Source organism: Haliotis cracherodii, unplaced genomic scaffold, assembly GCF_022045235.1.
Source record: "Haliotis cracherodii isolate W230 unplaced genomic scaffold, xgHalCrac1.p SCAF_6, whole genome shotgun sequence".
Lineage (NCBI taxonomy): Eukaryota > Metazoa > Mollusca > Gastropoda > Lepetellida > Haliotidae > Haliotis > Haliotis cracherodii.
Genome location: NW_027266319.1, coordinates 10,506,794 through 10,527,142, shown reverse-complemented (window position 1 = coordinate 10,527,142; position 20,349 = coordinate 10,506,794). Strand labels below are relative to the sequence as shown.

General features: G+C 41.1%; 1 protein-coding gene across 1 annotated transcript; it reads right to left on the bottom strand.

Moving 5' to 3' along the window:
- Positions 1-9: 9 nt before the first annotated feature.
- LOC139445135 (succinate-semialdehyde dehydrogenase [NADP(+)] GabD-like) lies at positions 10-13,706 on the bottom strand. Its single transcript, XM_071226236.1, has 12 exons — positions 13,654-13,706; positions 11,487-11,685; positions 9,524-9,645; positions 9,241-9,324; positions 8,452-8,622; positions 7,581-7,697; positions 6,445-6,588; positions 6,192-6,335; positions 5,211-5,369; positions 4,086-4,255; positions 3,147-3,205; positions 10-1,036 (listed from the first exon to the last, which is right to left on the bottom strand). The coding sequence occupies exons 1-12, from the start codon at positions 13,654-13,656 to the stop codon at positions 831-833; spliced, it is 1,578 nt and encodes a 525-aa protein (XP_071082337.1). The 5' UTR covers positions 13,657-13,706; the 3' UTR covers positions 10-830.
- Between the last annotated feature and the right edge of the window lie 6,643 nt (positions 13,707-20,349).

The following is a 20,349-nucleotide window of genomic DNA, read 5'->3' as shown; positions in this document are numbered from 1 at the left end:
CCCCCCCCCGCTGTTAATTAGGAAGTATTCAATCAGCTATTCGTTTCATGACAGCATTTACATTACTCCTCGTGGGGGTTTTACCAATATCATTTTCTCCCACGACAGTACACCAGCCCCGTGAAAGTGTAAATCACTGGATTGTCTGGTCAAGACTCGATTATTTACAGACCGCCGTCATATAGCTGGAATATTGCTGGGTGCGGCGTTAAACAACAAAAAAACAAAATTTCAATGACAACTTCTCACAAGAAGAGGCATCATTTGAAGACAAGAGACAGTTATTTTTTTTATTCGGATATGGCAGGATGACTGGTATTTTACAATTACAAATTTAAGGTGAATTGATTATGAAGGTATTGTGATCATTAATGGAAGGAAACATCCGTAAGACGGGGCTTGTATTTCAGTATTATGATAATGATGGCTATGTCGCCGTTTTATCGGTTTTGTCACACTTGATTATGAATATTATACTGGCTGCATGTAATAGCCACTTTTAATGTCAATTAATGCCGGGCTAAAGACTAACCATAAATTTGTTCTCATAATAATAAATATTTTGTGTTTACTATAACAAAGGTCAGATATAAAAGTTTAAACAATCATGAACCTCTAAAATGCTCTGACAATGTTTTGATTCTTGAGTAAATGAATCAACGAAGAAAAGACACAGGGCTTGTGAATCTTGGCATTATGAAGTCATGCGCCATTCATGAACTACATAAATACATCCTTTAGGCATGACATTTATTCACATCAGCATAGATGGTCATGTTGATATATTTCCCGTGAACGTGCTTCAAACTAATTTTGAAGACAAACGGCAGTTATATACCTCCGAGACAGAGATATTTGATCTCAAGGAACTCATCAATTCCGTATTTTCCGCCCTCTCTTCCGAGACCCGACTCCTTCACTCCGCCGAAAGGCGCCTCAGTGGCGTTGATGAAGCCCTCGTTAACACCACACAGACCAACCTCCAACTTCTCTGCGACTCGCCAGATCTGGCTCAGGTTTCGTGAGTAGAAATAGCCTGCAAGATGACAAGACAATTTCATGGTACTTTTATGTTCAGATGTTCAGGATTTCGTCCTTGTGAATCACAAAAACAAAACTAGCACCACTTGTAGCTCTCCTGCTTTGTCACACATTCAAAACTCTTAAAATACCAGCCAGTCGGCATCACTGTGATACCCACAAATCTTTCAAAAATGTTCTAGTATTCTTATTCAACCTACAACATCCATATAATATTGGTAGGGGAAATGTATAAACCATGTGACGTTATGTATGGCTGTGGACAAACACCTTGTCAGTGATGAGTAGTATCTCCTTGTTATCCTCTCATAGACAAATTGAAAAAGGAGTAGATACCGTAAAGAATTTAAAACGTATTTTCATAATTTTCACAAAAGGTGGTCTTTTCTGGGAACTAAATAAAACAATTTCAATAATTTCTCTTCCCATCTTTTTCAAAGAACACATTTATCAATTTGGATGAATCTTATTATTTCCTTCCCCTTTTGGTGACATACTTCCAAAACGTGAAAATCCAAGATCCAAGTTAGAATGCTTCTCAAAGGAGGCAACAAGGCTTGTCGTAACAATTCACATTTACAACGTTATCAAGCCAAAACATAGCTAACCCGTGATGATCCGGGTTAGAAAAGGTCCTCAGCAAACCATCCGTGTCGTAAAAGGCGATTATGCTTGGGTAAGAGGCGACTAACGGGATCGGGTGGTCAACTTGGTTGATGCATGTCATCGTATCACGGGTGGCCCAGTCGTGTAAGGCGCCGCGATTCGCTGTGCAGAGGTACGTCCCTTGGGCACGCCAGAAACCTACGATTGTGGGTTCGAATCCCGGTTCGCCCCGATTATGTTTCTAGGTTTGTCATCACCACACCCGTGCTCGTGGGTTTCACCGAAGTGGTAAACGTCTGAGACCCGCATCACTTCGGGCTTTCCCCCCACATTACGCTGACAAGTTGATAAACTGTAATACTATTTAAAGCTGCATTAAACCAAACTAACTAACTCACTCACTCACTCCTCACTCACTCATGATGTCTGTCACTGGATTGTCTGGTCCAGACTCGATTATTTACAGTCCGCCACCATATAGCTGGAATATTGCTTAGTGTGGCGTTAAACATCAAACAAAGAAACAAAGAAAGTCGTACATCCATGTTGAGGTATAAGCATAAACTGGAGGACAGTTTCAGAAAATGTGTTTGCTGCATCGTTTCAAAGGTTGAAGTCTTGAACTGCCCTGAAATTCTCTTGATCATTTACAAAAAATTTGGCTTTCTTCTATAAATTTTAATTCACACACAAAAGTAACATATAGGTCAAAATCATTCGAAACTGTGGAAACGTTTCAGCCAAGTTATAGGTTCGGGCTCGATATAAGGCACCAACTGCATGTTGATATGAAAATCTTGCTCCACCGGACAATGTGCACGTGATCTTGAAGTACCCACAGTTTGATGACGTCAGGCCGAAGAAAGCATGACAAATTTACACACAACACAGGGATTTGTGATGTAGTATGGTAAAGCCCAGAATAATTAAACGTTCAAAGATCGATGTGTTGACAAGGAAGGGTTAGCCTGACATTTGAATTATTTTGCATACTTTTTAAAGCTAAATCGAGCTCTTACAGGTAATGAATGACACAATACCGACTGGCTTTTCCCTTGCGTAATGTTTACTGAGTAGAACTAGATTGAGTCGTTATATCATAGGACCCGTGAAGATCCGGGATGGACTAGGTCTTCAGCAACCCATGCTTGCCATAAAAGGCTACTATGCTTGTCGTAGGAGGTGAATAACGGGATCGGGTGGTCAGGCTCCCTGACTTGGTTGATGTATGTCATCTGTCCCAATTGCGTGGATCGATGCTCCTGATATAAATCACTGGATTGTCTGGTCCAGACTCGTAGACTCGATTATTTACAGAACGCCGTAATATAGCTGGGATAATGCTGAGTGCGGCGTTAAACAACAAACCAACCAACGTTACATCATAGCCTGATTAATCTCATTAGTCGCCATCTGTTCAAAACAGATCTCGAACTTTGAGTGGCCATACAAACTAACTGAAATGCAACGAGAACGTTGCCATGGAAATACTGCCTTACCTGCCAGGCCATAACTGGTGGAGTTTGCTATGGCAACTGCCTCCTCCTCTGTCTTGAACCTGTGATAAGAAACCAAAGTTACTGACGTTTCCAGTTCTACCAAGCTAAATCCCCAATTTCAATTATGGGGTAGAACATGGTTATATCTTTAAAGATCCTTCTAAAATGTCATAAGGTCATTAGAATGTGTGACCTGTGATTGTGAGCCATCGTACCTGGAGTATTTAGCATCCATGTCTGCTTATGGGAATTGGACTCACAAAGAAATATTCGGTCTATTGAAAAAGATGCAATATGATACAATTGTAAGATCACGTTTGCATCCTCAAAAGAATACATGAAAACAATATTTTATATTGTCAAGAGCCCCTATTCCATCAAAAGAATACACGAAATCAACATTTCTATATTGTAAAGAGCCCATATTCCATCAAAAGAATACATGAAAACAATATGTTTATATTGTAAGGAGCCCCTATTCCATCAATAGAATACATGAAAACACGATGCTTGTATGGCGAAGACACCATATTGCATCCGCATTGGGAATAAATAGAAGCCCAACTAAAACATATTTACTACATTTGAGTCAATTCAAATATCAGGAACTTAAACACAAGTGTATACCATCAGTCCCCTGTTTTATATGTGTTGCATACACATGACTCTGTGATTAGATACTGCCCAGGAGAGTACTACTATGGTTAATCTGTCATGCTATGGCGCCATGAGAGATTAACTGTAGAATTGGGCGCTCTTTAAACTTCGGTTGAATAGTAAATATCAATAGATGTCCAAACTCGATTAATGATAAAAGTGTTGCACACCCATGATATTAGAATACCCCTACTGCGTGTTTATTTTATCCAGTTGAAAAACAAATATGGTAGAAACTTGTTGCATCCTATGATGTTGATTACAGCCACGTTTGCAACTTACTTCATAACTGCAGCAACTGGTCCAAATATTTCCTCCTTAGCACACCTCATTTCCAGCGTGACATCGGAGAGCAGTGTCGGCTCAAAGAAGTTCACTCCCTTGTCTGACCTCTTGCCCCCACATCCCACCCTCGCGCCAAGTCTCTTGGCATCCTCCACGATGCCTTCTACCTGTCAACAAGTGGCATATACTGCTACTTCTATGTCACAGAGAAAGTGAGTTTCTCAGCACTGGGTACGATGCCTTCTACCTGTCAACAAGTGGCAGATACTGCTACTTCTTTATCACAGAGAGAGTGAATTTCTCAGCACTGGCCACGATGACTTTTACCTGTCAACAAGTGGCATATACTGCTACTTCTTTATCACAGAGAAAGTGAGTTTCTCAGCACTGGGTACGATGCCTTCTACCTGTCAACAAGTGGCAGATACTGCTACTTCTTTATCACAGAGAGAGTGAATTTCTCAGCACTGGCCACGATGACTTTTACCTGTCAACAAGTGGCATATACTGCTACTTCTTTATCACAGAGAAAGTGAGTTTCTCAGCACTGGCCACGATGCCTTTTACCTGTCAACAAGTGGCATATACTGCTACTTCTTTATCACAGAGAAAGTGAGTTTCTCAGCACTGGCCACGATGCCTTTTACCTGTCAACAAGTGGCAGATACTGCTACTTCTTTATCACAGAGAGAGTGAATTTCTCAGCACTGGCCACGATGCCTTTTACCTGTCAACAAGTGGCATATACTGCTACTTCTTTATCACAGAGAAAGTGAGTTTCTCAGCACTGGCCACGATGCCTTCTACCTGTCAACAAGTGGCATATACTGCTACTTCTGTATCACAGAGAAAGTGAGTTCTCAGCACTGGCTACGATGCCTTCTACCTGTCAACAAGTGGCATATACTGCTACTTCTTTATCACAGAGAAAGTGAGTTTCTCTGCACTGGCCACGATGCCTTCTACCTGTCAGCAAGTGGTACATACACATGTATAATTATGTATTAAATACGCCCAAAACCCACAATTTTTATTCATATTATAGCATATATACGAAACGGCTAATAATCTCTTTCTTCAAATTTGATCAAATTTTGAGAATAATAAGACAGGCCTTCTTACTTTGTCTACAGCCTTGCTGTTGATGAGAGGTCCTTGTGTGGTGCTGTCGTCAAAACCGTCCCCGACCCTTAGTTCTTGCTTCATGACCTCCCCGAGACGTGCAACATACCGGTCATACACTCCTTCCTGAACCAATATCCTGTTGGCAGACACACACGCCTGTAGAAAACGGGAAACAGATCACCCATGCAGTTCAATTTATAAAAATGAAATGTTTTATTCTATTTTCGTGTTAACAGCGGCAGTATCATGGATGTTATATAGATATCATCCTCTAAAGGAGATATTGTTTGGGAGATAATGCTTTCCAGACCATTCTGACATCATCGGTTACCATGACGTCACACTCTCACTAATCTCTGCCTCTGAAGCTTGTTAAAGGACTTGTAACACTCAAGACACTGGTTATTACTATTTACAAACTGAAAAGAAATGAATACAAAGTAAGTTGGAAGACTGATTTTGGATAATAAAAATCTCACGATTCAAGATTGTATATTTGATATGAAATATGTATTTAGACACTTAAACACGATAAAACACGTCTCAATGATAAGTCAATGTACGTCGTACAGTATTCTGAGAGGAAAATGGATAAGTGACAGTGTACCAAGGAAAGGGTTATCAAAAACCGAGAAAAGTATATTTTTTATGTAGATAAATTTGTGTGTCTCCGTTGTTGGTATGTGCTCAAGGTTAAAATCCTTACTTGACTGGAACTTTAATTTGGCACATGTGACCTATTTCTACCTTAACTGTAGAGTTCAGAAGGATTAATCCCTTACATCCAACCATGATCGATTGTCTTAACTGATTGATTGATTACCTGTATGCCCAGGTAGAATCATAACGGTTATTCCTGGCATGTCATCTATCCCAAATTGCGTCGAGTAGAGACTCAATTATTAACAGACAGCCGTCATAATTATTGCTGGACTAAACAACAAACAAACAAACAAAACAAAACATTGATGGCCTTACCTGTCCGCTACATCGAAACTTGCTGACCATTGTCCCTCGGACTGCTGCCTCTATATCGCCACTGTCGAACACAATGAACGCCGCGTTACCGCCCAGCTCTAGCGAGACCTTCTTCACCGTAGAAGCCGACTGTTTGAGGAGAATCTACAACAAAACACCACGAGGTCCAGATAAGCGAGGTTTCACAGTTTATGATAAAAGTATAGCCTGTCTGATGGCAGATGGTAGATGGCAGACCCCAATGTACTCTCACCTTCCCTGTGACTGTGGACCCTGTGAAGGAGATCTTCTTGATGATGGGGCTGGTGCACAGCACGTTGCCCACTGCAGGGGCGTTGTCACGGGAACTGGTCACCACATTCAAGACTCCGTCCGGGACGCCTGCCTCCTTGGCCAGCTGGGAGGAGGGAGAGAGGCCAATGAAAGATTCTATCACTGCAACAGCTTGATTTGATTGTTTGGCAGAGACTTACTGATGAAACACTTTGCAGTTGGATTCTATAAAAACATAATGTACAGTGTGTGCTAAAATGTTTGAGACAACATGGCCCCTATTCATTTCCAGTAGAATTTAGTGTTGTAATATGGTCTGTTATTAGCTTAGCTTACTCGACCAAACAGAATTTTACTAGAATATGTACCATAATTTCTGGAGAAAGAGGGAAGTTCTTTTTTTTTTAAATGCAGCTGTGTTAATCAGTGTTACAAATCATGTTAACCAGAAAAGAACACATTTGTTTCTTCTGTATAATTTTGAAAAAAAAAACATTTAAAAATGAAAGTCTTGAAAGTCTGTCGCCAAGATGTACATTTTGCTCCAATTTGATAGTAATGTTCTAAAGTTGTGTGGAAGAGGATGTTGCAATTGTTAAGAACTTACAATGATGACACAAGCTTCCCCTGACATTCTCAAACTGAGCTCAAACATTCATGAAAGGAACATGCTGGTCCGAGTGTTCCTCTGTACTTTCCCTGGACGACAGTAGGTGTCCTTGATACACTCCACTCACCTGACACATAGCCAGAGCTGAGAACAGTAGGTGTCCTTGATAACCCCCACTCCCCTGACACATAGCCAGAGCTGAGAACAGTAGGTGTCCTTGATAACCTCCACTCCCCCTGACACATAGCCAGAGCTGAGAACAGTAGGTGTCCTTGATACCCTCCACTCCCCTGACACATAGCCAGAGCTGAGAACAGTAGGTGTCCTTGATACCCTCCACTCCCCTGACACATAGCCAGAGCTGAGAACAGTAGGTGTCCTTGATACCCTCCACTCCCCTGACACATAGCCAGAGCTGAGAACAGTAAGTGTCCTTGATACCTTCCACTCACCTGACACATAGCCAGAGCTGAGAACAGTAAGTGTCCTTGATACCTTCCACTCACCTGACACATTGCCAGAGCTGAGAACGGCGTGTCTTCTGCTGGCTTCAAGACGACGGTGCAACCGGCAGCAATGGCCGCACAGGCCTTCCTTGTGATCATAGCACTGGGAAAGTTCCACTGTAACACAAATACGGTCATTGTCCAACTGGGTCTATGTGTTGTGAAACTGAACATCTGACCAATACGAAGAAATTATTTATAATCCCCCGCCCAGACGAACACAGTTGTGCGGGGGATATAGAAATGGGCTTCATTTGTCCGTCTGTCACGTTTTGTTCCCGGAGCATTCGAGACACATAAACCGGCATGCATTGAATTGGTACTTTTTGCTGTTCACAATTTTGACTAAAGGTGCTTCCTTTTTCGACGTTTCCAAGGTAGCAAGTTGGACATGTTCAAATGTGGGTTGGGTTCGTTTCCTGAGCACCGCCTCCGTAATCTAGTGGCAGAGCGTCCGCCCGGAGAGCGGAAGTTCGGGGATGCGATTTAGTGGAACTGATTTTGAAAATATCATATGGAACATTGTTATCAATCTGATTAAAAAAATTTGTGCTCGCTTCCGCTACACATAGGTCCGAGGACATACCATTACAGGTCACGGCAGAATGACCTTTCATCCGACTATTCAAAGCAGCGGTTACGAGATCGCGAAAGTTAAAGTCTAAAACATGCTTTCTAGGTTAACACATGGGATTCCGAACGGCACTTACAGGCTGTACGACCGAATCTGTCAAAATAAATCTGGTAATGCCAGTTATACTCACAAGCTTTAGGATTTACAGTTTTGGACAAAATGAGGTAAATGACATACCTTTTGTGACTTGATGCACATATTTAAAATGGCAGGGGATATAGATGATGTTTGACTTACGGGAGTGATCATACCGGCCACACCAATAGGCTGTTTCAAGACCAGCATCTTCTTGCTGGCAGCTGTTGACGGAATTATATCACCGTAGACACGCTTGGCTTCCTCCGCATACCACTCGATAAACCCACTAGCGGTAGATATCTCAGCCAAGGCCTGTTGCAAGGGTTTGCCCTGGGGACCGGGAAATAGCAAGTGAATATTGATACTGACAGTATGGATGGGCATTGCAGAGCTTTAGATCAAAGGGAATAATTTTATCTGTGACCCTTACCTGTGATAAATTAAGGCCAGAGGACCTACAGTCGGGGATAGAAATTTATTTTCAAAAATGAAGGGCGCAACAGGGCCCTCGTGAATATGTAAGGTGTGCTCTTTGCAAAATAAGTGTGCTAACACGAATAATACCTTTGATCCATCTTTGAACTCTGTGAATACTAGTGTATGTCACTTCTAGTGCTAGATTAAAAGCAGTGCAAGTAGAACGTTTGTCCCTTCCTTGTCTTTCACATTGATAATGACCTTTTCAAAGTCTGAATTGCCAGGATTATTTATCAGTTTTACGGTGACCTATGTGGTTAAAGCGTTCTCTCGTCACACCAAAGACCCGGGTTCGATTCCCGACATGGGTGCAATGTGTCCTCCGCCGTGATATTGCTGGAATATTGCTAAAAGCGGCGCAAAACCATACTCACTCACTCACTCACTCCATTCCTGTTCCACGTGCTTATCACAACATCTGGTCTCAAATGAAACTGGACAGGCCATAAACTGTAAAATCTATTTTCTTACGTTTTCAGCTGTCATTAGTTTAGCTAACTCCAGCGTGTTTTGGTTGGTCAAATCAAACCACTTCCTGAGAATCAAGCTCCGTTCCTGCAAAAAAGTTCAATGGAAAGGTTCACTAATATTGTGTGAATGTATCTTGTCCAAATAGAGAAGCAGTTCATTACACACAACAGCAATATGTAAACAACTAAACACTATACCAGACAAGGCGGGACCCTTTTGAAACTGAAGCAGACAAGCAAGACTTCAGGATATTTTTACCTCACCACATCCACATGGTGCCTACCTTTGCAGTGGTGTCCCTCCACTTGAGGAACGCCAGATTAGCCTTCTCTATGGCCTGCTGGGTGTCGTCTGCGTTCATGTCTGGGACGGAACCAATCACCTTGCCTGTCGACGGGTTGGTGACTGCGGGAAAACGTTGTTTGTTAACAACGAACAAACAAACAAATAACGCCACAATCAGCAATATTCCAGCTATATGACGGTAAATAATCGATTCTGGATCAGTCAATCCAGTGACTGACATCATGAGCATCGATCCACGCAATTTGGGATATGAAGACATGCATCAACCAAGTCAGCAAATCTGACCACCCGATCTCGTTAGTCGCCTCTTACGACAAGCATAGGTTGCTAAGGACCTCATCTAACCCGGATGTTCTCGGGTGCTGCGTGGAAACAGGCGATGGAGTCAGGCCATAGAGTAGCAGTAACAAATAAGAAGAAGAGGAGGAGGAAGAAGAAAACAATGCCATGGTGCACATCATGATAAGTTTTGACAAGTTTACTGGACCTTTTGCGAGTGGCCTAAGGGAAAGCACGAACACTCTTTTAACCCACTGTAAGGAAGAAGGCTGGTTTGGATGCATCTTGCAAATTGTGGTTTGTGGTTTGTTTTCAGCATTCACCATATATAAGAAGAAAAAGAAAATATTGCCATGGGGCACATTAGAATTTTGTTTGTTCATATAGTAGTTAATATACACGTTCGGCATGTCTTGACAAGTTCACTGGAAGTTTTGTTTTGTGAATACAAGCACTAAAAAATATTTCACCCACTGATCGGAAGTAGGCTGGTTCGGGTGAAACTTGGAAATTGTTGTCTGTGTTATATTTTTCACCATTCATCATGATCCTTGTACACGTGTTAACATCCCAATTAGGGAATTCGGTTCTCAGTGAACTCTGCGTAGATCTTTTTTTTGTAGAAAATCCAAATTAGCATGACAATGTCAGTACTCTGCATATATAAGTATACAGTTTTATGGATGATGTAGTAAATAAATCATGGATACTTTTTATCCAGATATGAACACAACAACCCATCTGTTGGAATGAACGCTGTGGTAATGAAAGTAACCTGTATTTGGGTTCAGTCCCAATAAAACAGCAAAAGGCACCAGTTCAGAATGCGTTTATTATTTGAATAAGTTTCATAATAAAATATTTAGCGGTTTTTGAGTTACGACCAAAAATCATTTTTTAGGAATACCAAAACATCAAAAGGCACCTGTTCAACATGTGTTAGTAACATATGCACCATCTCTTAAAATATTAAACGAAACGTGACGGATGGACGCACGGACAACACCCATTCCTGTATCCCCCTGAGAGAGTGAGATTCTATTCATAATCCTTTATTTTTTGTAAATAATCGAGCCTGGACCAGACAATCCAGTGATTGACATCATGATCCACGTAAATGGGATCGATGACATGCATCAACCAAATCAGAGCCTGACCACCCGATCCCGTTAGTCGCCTCTTACGACAAGCATAGTCTCCTTTTATGGCAAGCATGTGTTGCTTAAGACCTTCTCAGCCCTGGATCTGCACGGGTGTCACCACTTTGTTGACTCCACCTAGACATGGGTATGGTGCTTAGAAACCAAGAATCATAATCAGCGCAAATCGATTCGATGCGTGGATCGATGCTCATAATGTCAATCACCGGATTGTCTGGTCCAGAATCGATTATTTGCAGGCCCCCGTTATATAGCTGGAATATTGCTGAGTGCGGCGTTTACCAACAAACAAACAAACAAAACATTTAGCATGAGCCTATTTGGTGCGCTTCTACGTCCAAAAAGAACACCAACATCTAATTATTATTCAAACGAACACATCTGACAAATGTTTTGCTCGTTTCTTGAATAATCTTGTGGGTGAAAAAACGTCGCTAACATACCCTGTCCTTTGTTAATATAACCGTGGATAACTACATGAAGTTATAAGAATAATCTTACTTTGGTATACTGAGCCTGACTTTGCACCGACCCACTGCCCATCGACAAATGCCTTGTCAAACAGGAAACTGCTGGCGCTGCGGACGCCTGACGCTGCAGGCGGAACTGTATCCATGGCGATGATGTGAAACACACGAAGCTGGGAAACTTTCAGGCGTCTGGACAAAATTTGTACTGATCGCGAACACGTGCAACACACCTGAAAAATTGAAAAATATCATTGAGGAACCAAGAGTGATTCCAAACAAGACTACTGCAGACGCACAGAAAATCATGCTTTTTTCAATGATGAATAGAAACCAAGAACATGTTTAATGATGCTGTCTGTCATACTATTCCCAAGCATTTCTTTCCACTACGTTTGTTTGCTGTACATCAACGGGAGTGTGAATTGGGTTAATATACTGCTTTGGATGGTATTTCCAGTCAGGTGAGGTGAGGGAGCATATTTCACGTGCATCACGCAAGGCCGACTCACACAGTGTTCTCAGTTGCACGTTGCCTTCATAAAATAACCTTTTTCACAATGGTTAACATTCATTCAAAGAACCAGAGCACCTTAAATATTTAAACAGCATTGTTCTGATAACCGTATTTAAAAGAGATCTAAACCATTCGTGAACAACTCGTGTTATTCCGGGACAAGCCGAATAGTATCTTCTTTCAGGTTACGAAAAGGGGCGAGTGGTGACGAATGGATCTAAACCTGTTCGGCGCTTCGAGCCAAGGGGTTTAAATGAAGCGTGCCACTGCAAATTAATGTGTTATCTCTCACCTACAATGTTATTTGTTATTGACTTGTTTGTTTTTTTGCATATTCTATTCAGTAACTGCCTACAGGAAGAGCAGAATGGCAAAGAAAAGAGCATTTTCTTAAATGTAGTAACAGCTAAAGGCTAACTAGTAGTAAACATACTATTTGGGTTAGTAAATTATGAGAAGAAGATTAACGATACTTATATTTGTCAAAAATTTAGTAACTGGTTCGTAAGACCTCTTGGCATGTTAGTGTGTGAGTGGACAGTGAAATTCACTAAGTAGGTAAACTTCACTATCTATTTCTGTCAGTGAAGACTTCCGCCCGTATCCATACAAAATTAATATAAAAAGTAAGTTGGTCATTTCTGCATGGATTGGGATTGATTTGTGTGGAGGGAATGAGGTACTGGAGAAATTTGGTGTCAGCTTTATGTGGGAGGAAAGCCCGGAGTGATGCAGGTCTCAGACGTTTACCACTTCGGTGAAACCCACGAGCACTGGTATGGTGCTGACAAACCTAGAAACATAATCGGGGCGAACCGGGATTCGAACCCACAATCATAGGTTTCTGGCTTGCCCAAGGGACGCAACTCTGGACAGCGAATCGCGGCGCCATAGACGACTGGGCCACTCGTGCCCTCCTCGTGTTTACAGGAATCAACATCCAGGTCCTGTCATGGCCCTCGGTCTCTTGATTTAAACCCAATCAAACATTTATTGGATGCACTGGATCTACGACTGCAAGCATGTCAGCAACGACCACAGAACCCCCCGACAGTTGGCACAAGCACTGCAGGCACAATTCGGTATCTGATTGCTTCCGTGGGACGACGATGCACGTCGGTTTTGGACAAAATATTGAGAACAGATGACCTTCACCTTTAAAATCTACTGTTCCATGTGTGTCAAGTGGACACTAGATCAATGACAATGAAATTTATGTTAATTTTGAACAATAGATTATTATCTATAATTGATTATTTTTTATATATCAAATACACATCAACAATCGCTTTTGCGTTTCTTCTTTTGTAGAGTATATATTAATCTTAGGATTCCTCTTACATCAATTGGAAATTGGTTGGGAATTCCATTAACACACTGAGGTAATGCACTACTAATGTTATTTCCCTCCAGTTAGTCATTTTTTCCAACTTACATACATATATTTTAGTGGGGATACGGGCGGAAGTCTTACCGAGTTTCGTGTACCGTCTACAAGGAAGTACAGAGTATGTCCCACGAGCGTCGCTTCTCAAACTGTCTGCCCACACTGTCACAGCTGATACTGAACCAGCTGCGTCTCGCTTATCTCATGCAGCCGCAGATACACACATGGGTACACACGTAATGCTACATGACACATTCCACAGACTACTGTCGACTTAAGGGCACAGAAGATACGTACCATGCTGAATCCTTCTCAGTATGTGTTGTCACGTTATCGTATGACCCAACCCCTTTCACTCTGAGGGACCATTCATTGTTCACGGTTAGTGTATAATACCGTTCGGATCATCAATAAGTACCACTTTTAAGGTCGATACAATTTCAGATTTATTGCAGCGCGAGTTTGAGCGTACTTGTTAATGTATATCTGGGTTATCTTTAGACATTGCTGGTTTTACAGACTAGATCTGTAATATATAATTTGTTATAATGCTTACGTTCGATCTCAAAACCCTAGACGACCCAGGTGAACACGTGTTGACCAAGATAAAACCCAAGTTGACTTTGGCTGACCAACGTTTGAGCATATTAACTGATTTACGGCCTACTTCTGTAACCTAAGTTGAACATACTTATTGAACTATTATTGATTGTAAATTTCCCTGAAGCATATCAGAATATATATATATATATATATATATATATATATATATATATATATATATATATATATATTAACTATTATTGATTGTAAATTTCCCTGAAGCATATCAGAATATATGTATATGTATATATATTCTGTATAAATATTCTGATGTGCGTCAGAGAAATTTAATTTCAGAATGTTGATATAAATACTTTGGAACAAATAATACAACTTTGATGATGATTTCTGTTTGTTGTTCTACGCCTAATGTACTCAACGGAAAAGGTACAGTGCTAGCCTTGTCAAGCAAAGAAACCTTTTTTACATCTCATAATTGTGTGTAAATATGGCAACAGACCTGGCTGTTGTGTTTCTCATCGTGGCAGTCATTTTGTATTTTATCAACAGTTGCATTTAATCATTTTGTTTAAATCACTGGTTAACTCGTGTTGAATCTGGTCAACCCTGGTTTGCCAGAAATATGATCACCTACGAGCGTAGGTTGCAATAGGTCATTCACGTTCTGTTGTTCCCCGATGGAATCCGTTAGGTCTTGCCCCAGTAACCTGTGTCATAAGCTAGTTGTACGAGGCGAGGTGGGTCAGGCGTGGTGACTTGTCACATTGCGTGCCACCAACCATTCGGCGCAGTATTTTGTCTGGAGGTTAGATATTTTTATAGCTACAGATTTCAAAACCAGATATTATTTTATACGACGAGCCTGAAGGTTTGTTATTTTCTTGTTGTTTTTAAAAAAAATTAAAACCCAACAAAACACCTTGTAACAAAGTATTTTTTTTGTGGCAGACAGTTCCCTTTTTTACAACAGGCTTATTATTATTTATAAAGATATTTCGGGGACACCCCCACCCATCCATAAAAAAAGGTACATATTTTTAAGTACGAAATTATCTGGATTTGTAGCTGAAGCTGAAAAAATATTTAATCTCGATACAACCACCACCATAACAAAAACTTCTCTGACGCATATCAGAATATCAAAAGGTCTGTCCCTTTGCGTACAGGCCTACCAAAGAAAACCAGCAGAGAGCTGCCAAACTGTGGAATGGCATCAAACTCAGTAAATCTCGCAAGGCGTCACCTTCCATAGTTTGGTAGCCCACTGCTGGTTTGGTTTGGTTTGTTTGTTGTTTAACGCCGCACTCAGCTATATTCCAGCTCTATGACGGCGGTCTGTAAAATAATCGAGTCTGGACCAGACAATCGAGTGATTGATATCCTGAGCATCGGTCCACACAATTGGGATCGATGACATGCATCAACCAAATCAGCGATCCCGTTAGTCGCCTTTTACGGCAATCATGGGTTGCTGAAGACCTATTCTACCCCGGAATCTTCTCGGGTGGTTTTCTTTGGTAGGCCTGTTATGCATCATTTCCGGCTTCCCTCCCACAGCAAGATGACACATCGTGGCAAACTGGAAAAAAACTATTGAAAGGGTGGTTATGGCAACTCACTCACTCACTGATGCAGCTGACCATTTCTGACAGTGTCCCTGTCCCTTTAACGCACTCGAAGTAGGCTATATATATAACAGACAGAGTGACCTGACTAGATCTTCACGTATCAAGAAGATACGTGTCATCACATAAGTCGCACAGGCTGACAATGTTGTTACCAGGCTCTGCACTCAACTCTCAACCCACAGGACGAACAGCCACAGAAAACCAGTAAATCCATGCACTTCCTCCATGATGTTATTGTTTGTTTGATGTTTAACAAACACTCTTCATATGTTAGCTACATGACGGCGCTTAGCTATCATAGTACTGAGTGTCAATCCGCCTAAGTGAGTGAGTGAGTGAGTATGCTTGGACTGGTGCTCATGCTGTCGACCACTGGTTTGCCTGGTACAAAGTGGATCGTTTACAGGCCTTATACATATACTGATAGAAACATATAAGGGAACAATGTTCCCATTAATATAAAATGGTCGGTGCCTAATATAAGAAGCCAAGTTTATCCTGATCACGTTAGTCGTCTCTTACGACAAGCATGGGTTTCTGAAGACCTATTCTACCCCGGATCTCGGGAGCCACGTTTAGGCATACTGATGGGAAGGAATAAGGGAACACTGAAACATAATGGGAAATCAGCTTTACTGTCAGTACATTTGAAATAGTGCACCTACAAATTCAAGACATATCAGAATCAAATATTGAAGTGAGTTTGTGTGCATTGTTTCCAATGTGTATATAGCGACGTGCATGCGTGCGCGCGCGCGAGTGTGTGTGTGTGTGGCTGCTTTGTACTAGTACGGACCGATGCCGATTTATAGTGCTAGCTCACTGAGATACCATGCAGCAGTTTAACATGAATACCCCACTCAGACAGTATACAGACTATATGAAATGCATATACATTTAAATTGTCAAATTGTATATTACTGATAGATCCTTTTGTATTGAACGTCGTGCTATGGCTGAAAGCTTTCGCGACGTCAAACTTCATATTTCTATTCAATTCCTTTTGTATTCCTTTTGTATTTTATACTACTACTGCTGCCACTGTGGTTATTACCACTGTTATTACAATACCTCTATTACATGTCAAGCATCATATTAGTTATCCAATAATTACATAATGCGCTGTACAGCTGTAAATGATATTGTTTATCTGTATGTGTTTCATACAATAAAGTTTGATTGATTGATTGACACCGAGCCGACCAGTCCTTGTTTTAGCCCCTTATTGCCGAGCGCCAGACAGGGTAACAACAAGTACCATCTTTTAACGCCTTTTGGTATGACGCGGTCGGGGATCGAACCCCGGACCGTCCGCTCTCCGAATGGACGCTCTACCATTAGACCACGGAGGCGGTCGTGTATTTGGGAGACAAGGCTGGGAACACATTATATCATATCATTTTACTGTGTCTAAAACTAAGTGTCCCCTTATACATTTCCATCAGTGTATAACAGTATATGTTGAGTAACCTTTCACAAAATAATTTGCGTTACTGATGAAGCCGAGGTGTGTACATCACTGATGTTTGACAGGTGACAAGGCACAACCGCACAATACGCCAACACAAACGTCGATCACGGGAAAAACCAACTGTAGTAATAATGTTGATGGCTGCCTGGGCTTCTAAATACTGAGGGGACGGTGGGGGGGAGTCTACTGGGTAAAGCGTTCGCTCGTCACGCCGAAGACCCGGGTTCGATTCCTCACATGGGTACAATGTCCGAAGCCCATTTGTGGTGTCCCCCCCGCCGTAATATTGTTGGAATATTGCATAAAGGCGGCGTAGAACCATACTCACTTACTCACTCTAAATACTGAGACATTGATGTTTATCAAAGACCACCTGTTATATTCTTACCTGTATCTGTCGCCAAGAAAAGGACAGTTTACCGGTGACCTTCCGCTTCACAGCCGTTAGATATTCCGCGGGTTTGGTATTGAGTTCGCTGACGTCCACGTTTTCATGCACTCTCCAATGAACACACAACTTCTCCCTCGGCTTTTAATGGTTAAGCATGTAAATATTCACCCTGTTCGGGTCATTTCGTAATAATATTATAGATCCGAGGCGAGGATGAATATTTCTACTTATCCACCGCTGACATATTTATTTACCCTATTTACTGTAGAATAACGTTTACTGAAAACCCACACGCATTCACAAGTTAATTAATATGCATTTGTATCAATATTATTTACTGCACGTACTGTATATGCACAACATGTTTCACTACATTATAATTCAACGTTGGTTGTGTTCATTAACATTTCTGCATTCTGATTAGCCGAGTTGGTCACGTGTTATTGCATTCATTTACCTTCACTTTGTGTGAGTTCATTGGAGTATGAACCTTCATAGAGTGAGGGCCAGACTGTATGAACATCGGAGATTCATGTCACGCCACAGTATGTATTCATACACCTGGAATGTTTATCAATCTCGTCATTTTTGTCTGCTTTTATATATACAACTGTTTTTTGTTAAATTATTGTAGATAAGACATGTTTTACGTTGTCGAATGTAATTATAAGCTTTGACCGTGTATTATTTTCGGTTCATTTGCAAACTTTTGTAAGGATCCGCTCCGCGAAAGTGAAGTATTGGTATTTTATATTTATTATCCAAAATTTTAAGACATGGTCCAAAATATAAATCAGCTTTAAATAACTGAACCCCAAATTATTCAAATGTAATCCATTCACGTTTGTAATGTTCAGATGCAGATATCTAATAATATTTTATATACATCGTAAGCGAACTTATTATATTTACTTTGAACAGGTTTGGACTAACAATAAAATATACAGTTTGATGTCAACCTGATTCTCCATCTTACATTTTCAAATGTGTACTTTTTTATTTTACAGAGAATAGAAGTTTCAGGAATTTCAGGAAGTTTCAGATATTTTGTAAATAACCCAAACTGAACAGCCATACAATAAAATTGGCTTTACCAAGGATTCGAAGAGTTTCAACTGACATTCCATAGATAAATGGTGATATTTACTTTGTTTTACAACATAGCACATTGTCTTGGTTGTACTTTGTGCCTGTGCGTTGTTGGCTTCGGAAAAAGTATTATTTTTGGAGAACAGTATGTCCGTCTCCGCGCAGGCGTTGTCATAAGTGTTGCGCAGTGGAACTAAGTATTTTAAAGCTGGTTAACTTACATGAAAACTTATCAAAATTTGAACGACTTACCTGTTAAATGACAAAGCAACAAAACGTGATAACCTATTACTTATTCTATGAACTATAAACGTGATAACCTGTTAATAAACTATGGAAGATCTACAAGGAACTGAACGTGATTCTCTAGATCATGTGACCAAAAAGATGAATAAACTTCAATGAAAGAAACTAAATATCTAATGCTAACGCTTATTGTAACTGGGTGAGGGTATGGGTTCGTGTACTCTGCGGCGGTCTCATGCTAACTAACTGATTGATGCTGGCTACTGTCTTACATCTGTCCACATCTCAAGGGAAGACAAGAGCTGGAATATTGCTGACTGCAGTGTCAAATATTAACTGAAACACATTATAAACGTTACATTTACCTCGAAACTGATAAATGTTATAACGACTTGTTCTAATAGGGATTTTAGTCAGGGTAATTGAACTGTTACATTCAGTACTGAGGAAGCAGCACACAGTGACTGGCAGATGTTTACATCACTAACGAGGCGGTGCAGACGCATTGCAGTTAATGCGTTCGGTTCGAAAACCGGGGTTCGATTCCAAAGATGGTTACTACCCGTGACGGCCATCCTTTTTGCTGCGCGTCGATATGATTATGGTTATAAAATATTGCTTAGAGGTGTGGGACCATGCTCACTTAGTGAGACACCCGTGAAGATACGGGGTAGAATAGGTCTTCAGCAACCCATGCTTGCCGTAAAAGGCGACTATGCTTGTCGTAAGAGGCGACTAACGGGGTCGGGTGGTCAGGCTCGCTGATTTGGTTGATGCTAAGAGGCAAGAGAGTTAACTGACTTTAAAAGTCCAGTTTCCACTGGACTTTCATAGTCAGTTAACTTTCTTGCCTCAGAAAGATGTGATCCCAATTGCGTGGAGCGATGCTCATGATATCAATCACTGGATTATCTGGTCCAGAAACAGTTTACAAACCGCCGTCATATAGCTGAAATATTGCTGAGAGCGGCGTGAAACAACAAACAAACAAATCACTTAGTGAGGATAAACGGGTTGAACAATAGCCTGCATGTTACACACGGGTTTTTAAATATGATTGATCCATTTGAAACGTATAAATACGTTGAAACTATACTACTTTCTCTGGGTATATAGTGTGTATAACAAAGGAACGAATGGAAGTTTATTGCGGCGCTAGTATCCACCGTAGGTTGTTCATCTTGAATTGACAACACTTGTCCGCATGCAGATCCACAACGTTATATCGTGAGCTCTTCACTGGGTGCTTCGTGCTCAACTCTAGTGGCCGAGCCCCCCCCCCCCCCCCTCTTTTACATCTGATGACATTATATTTGCACAAAGCCTACCACCACGTGATGTTGATTTGGTTGTTAAAGCAAAGCACATAACGGTTTGTGATTCGTGGGGTAGTCTTTAGGGTGAACGCCCCAGTAGATTTCCAAATAGCCCAAGTGGACCACACACAAAAAAACCACTGTTTTTAAAACTCTTGGATCCGCCCCTTTATCGTGTTTGTGATACAAGGCATTAGAATGTTTAGGATAACACGGCTGGAATAACAAGGACTTACTCAGCTAATTTTGCATTCACGGTTAGCTGAGGCTTATAGACACAAAGCATCC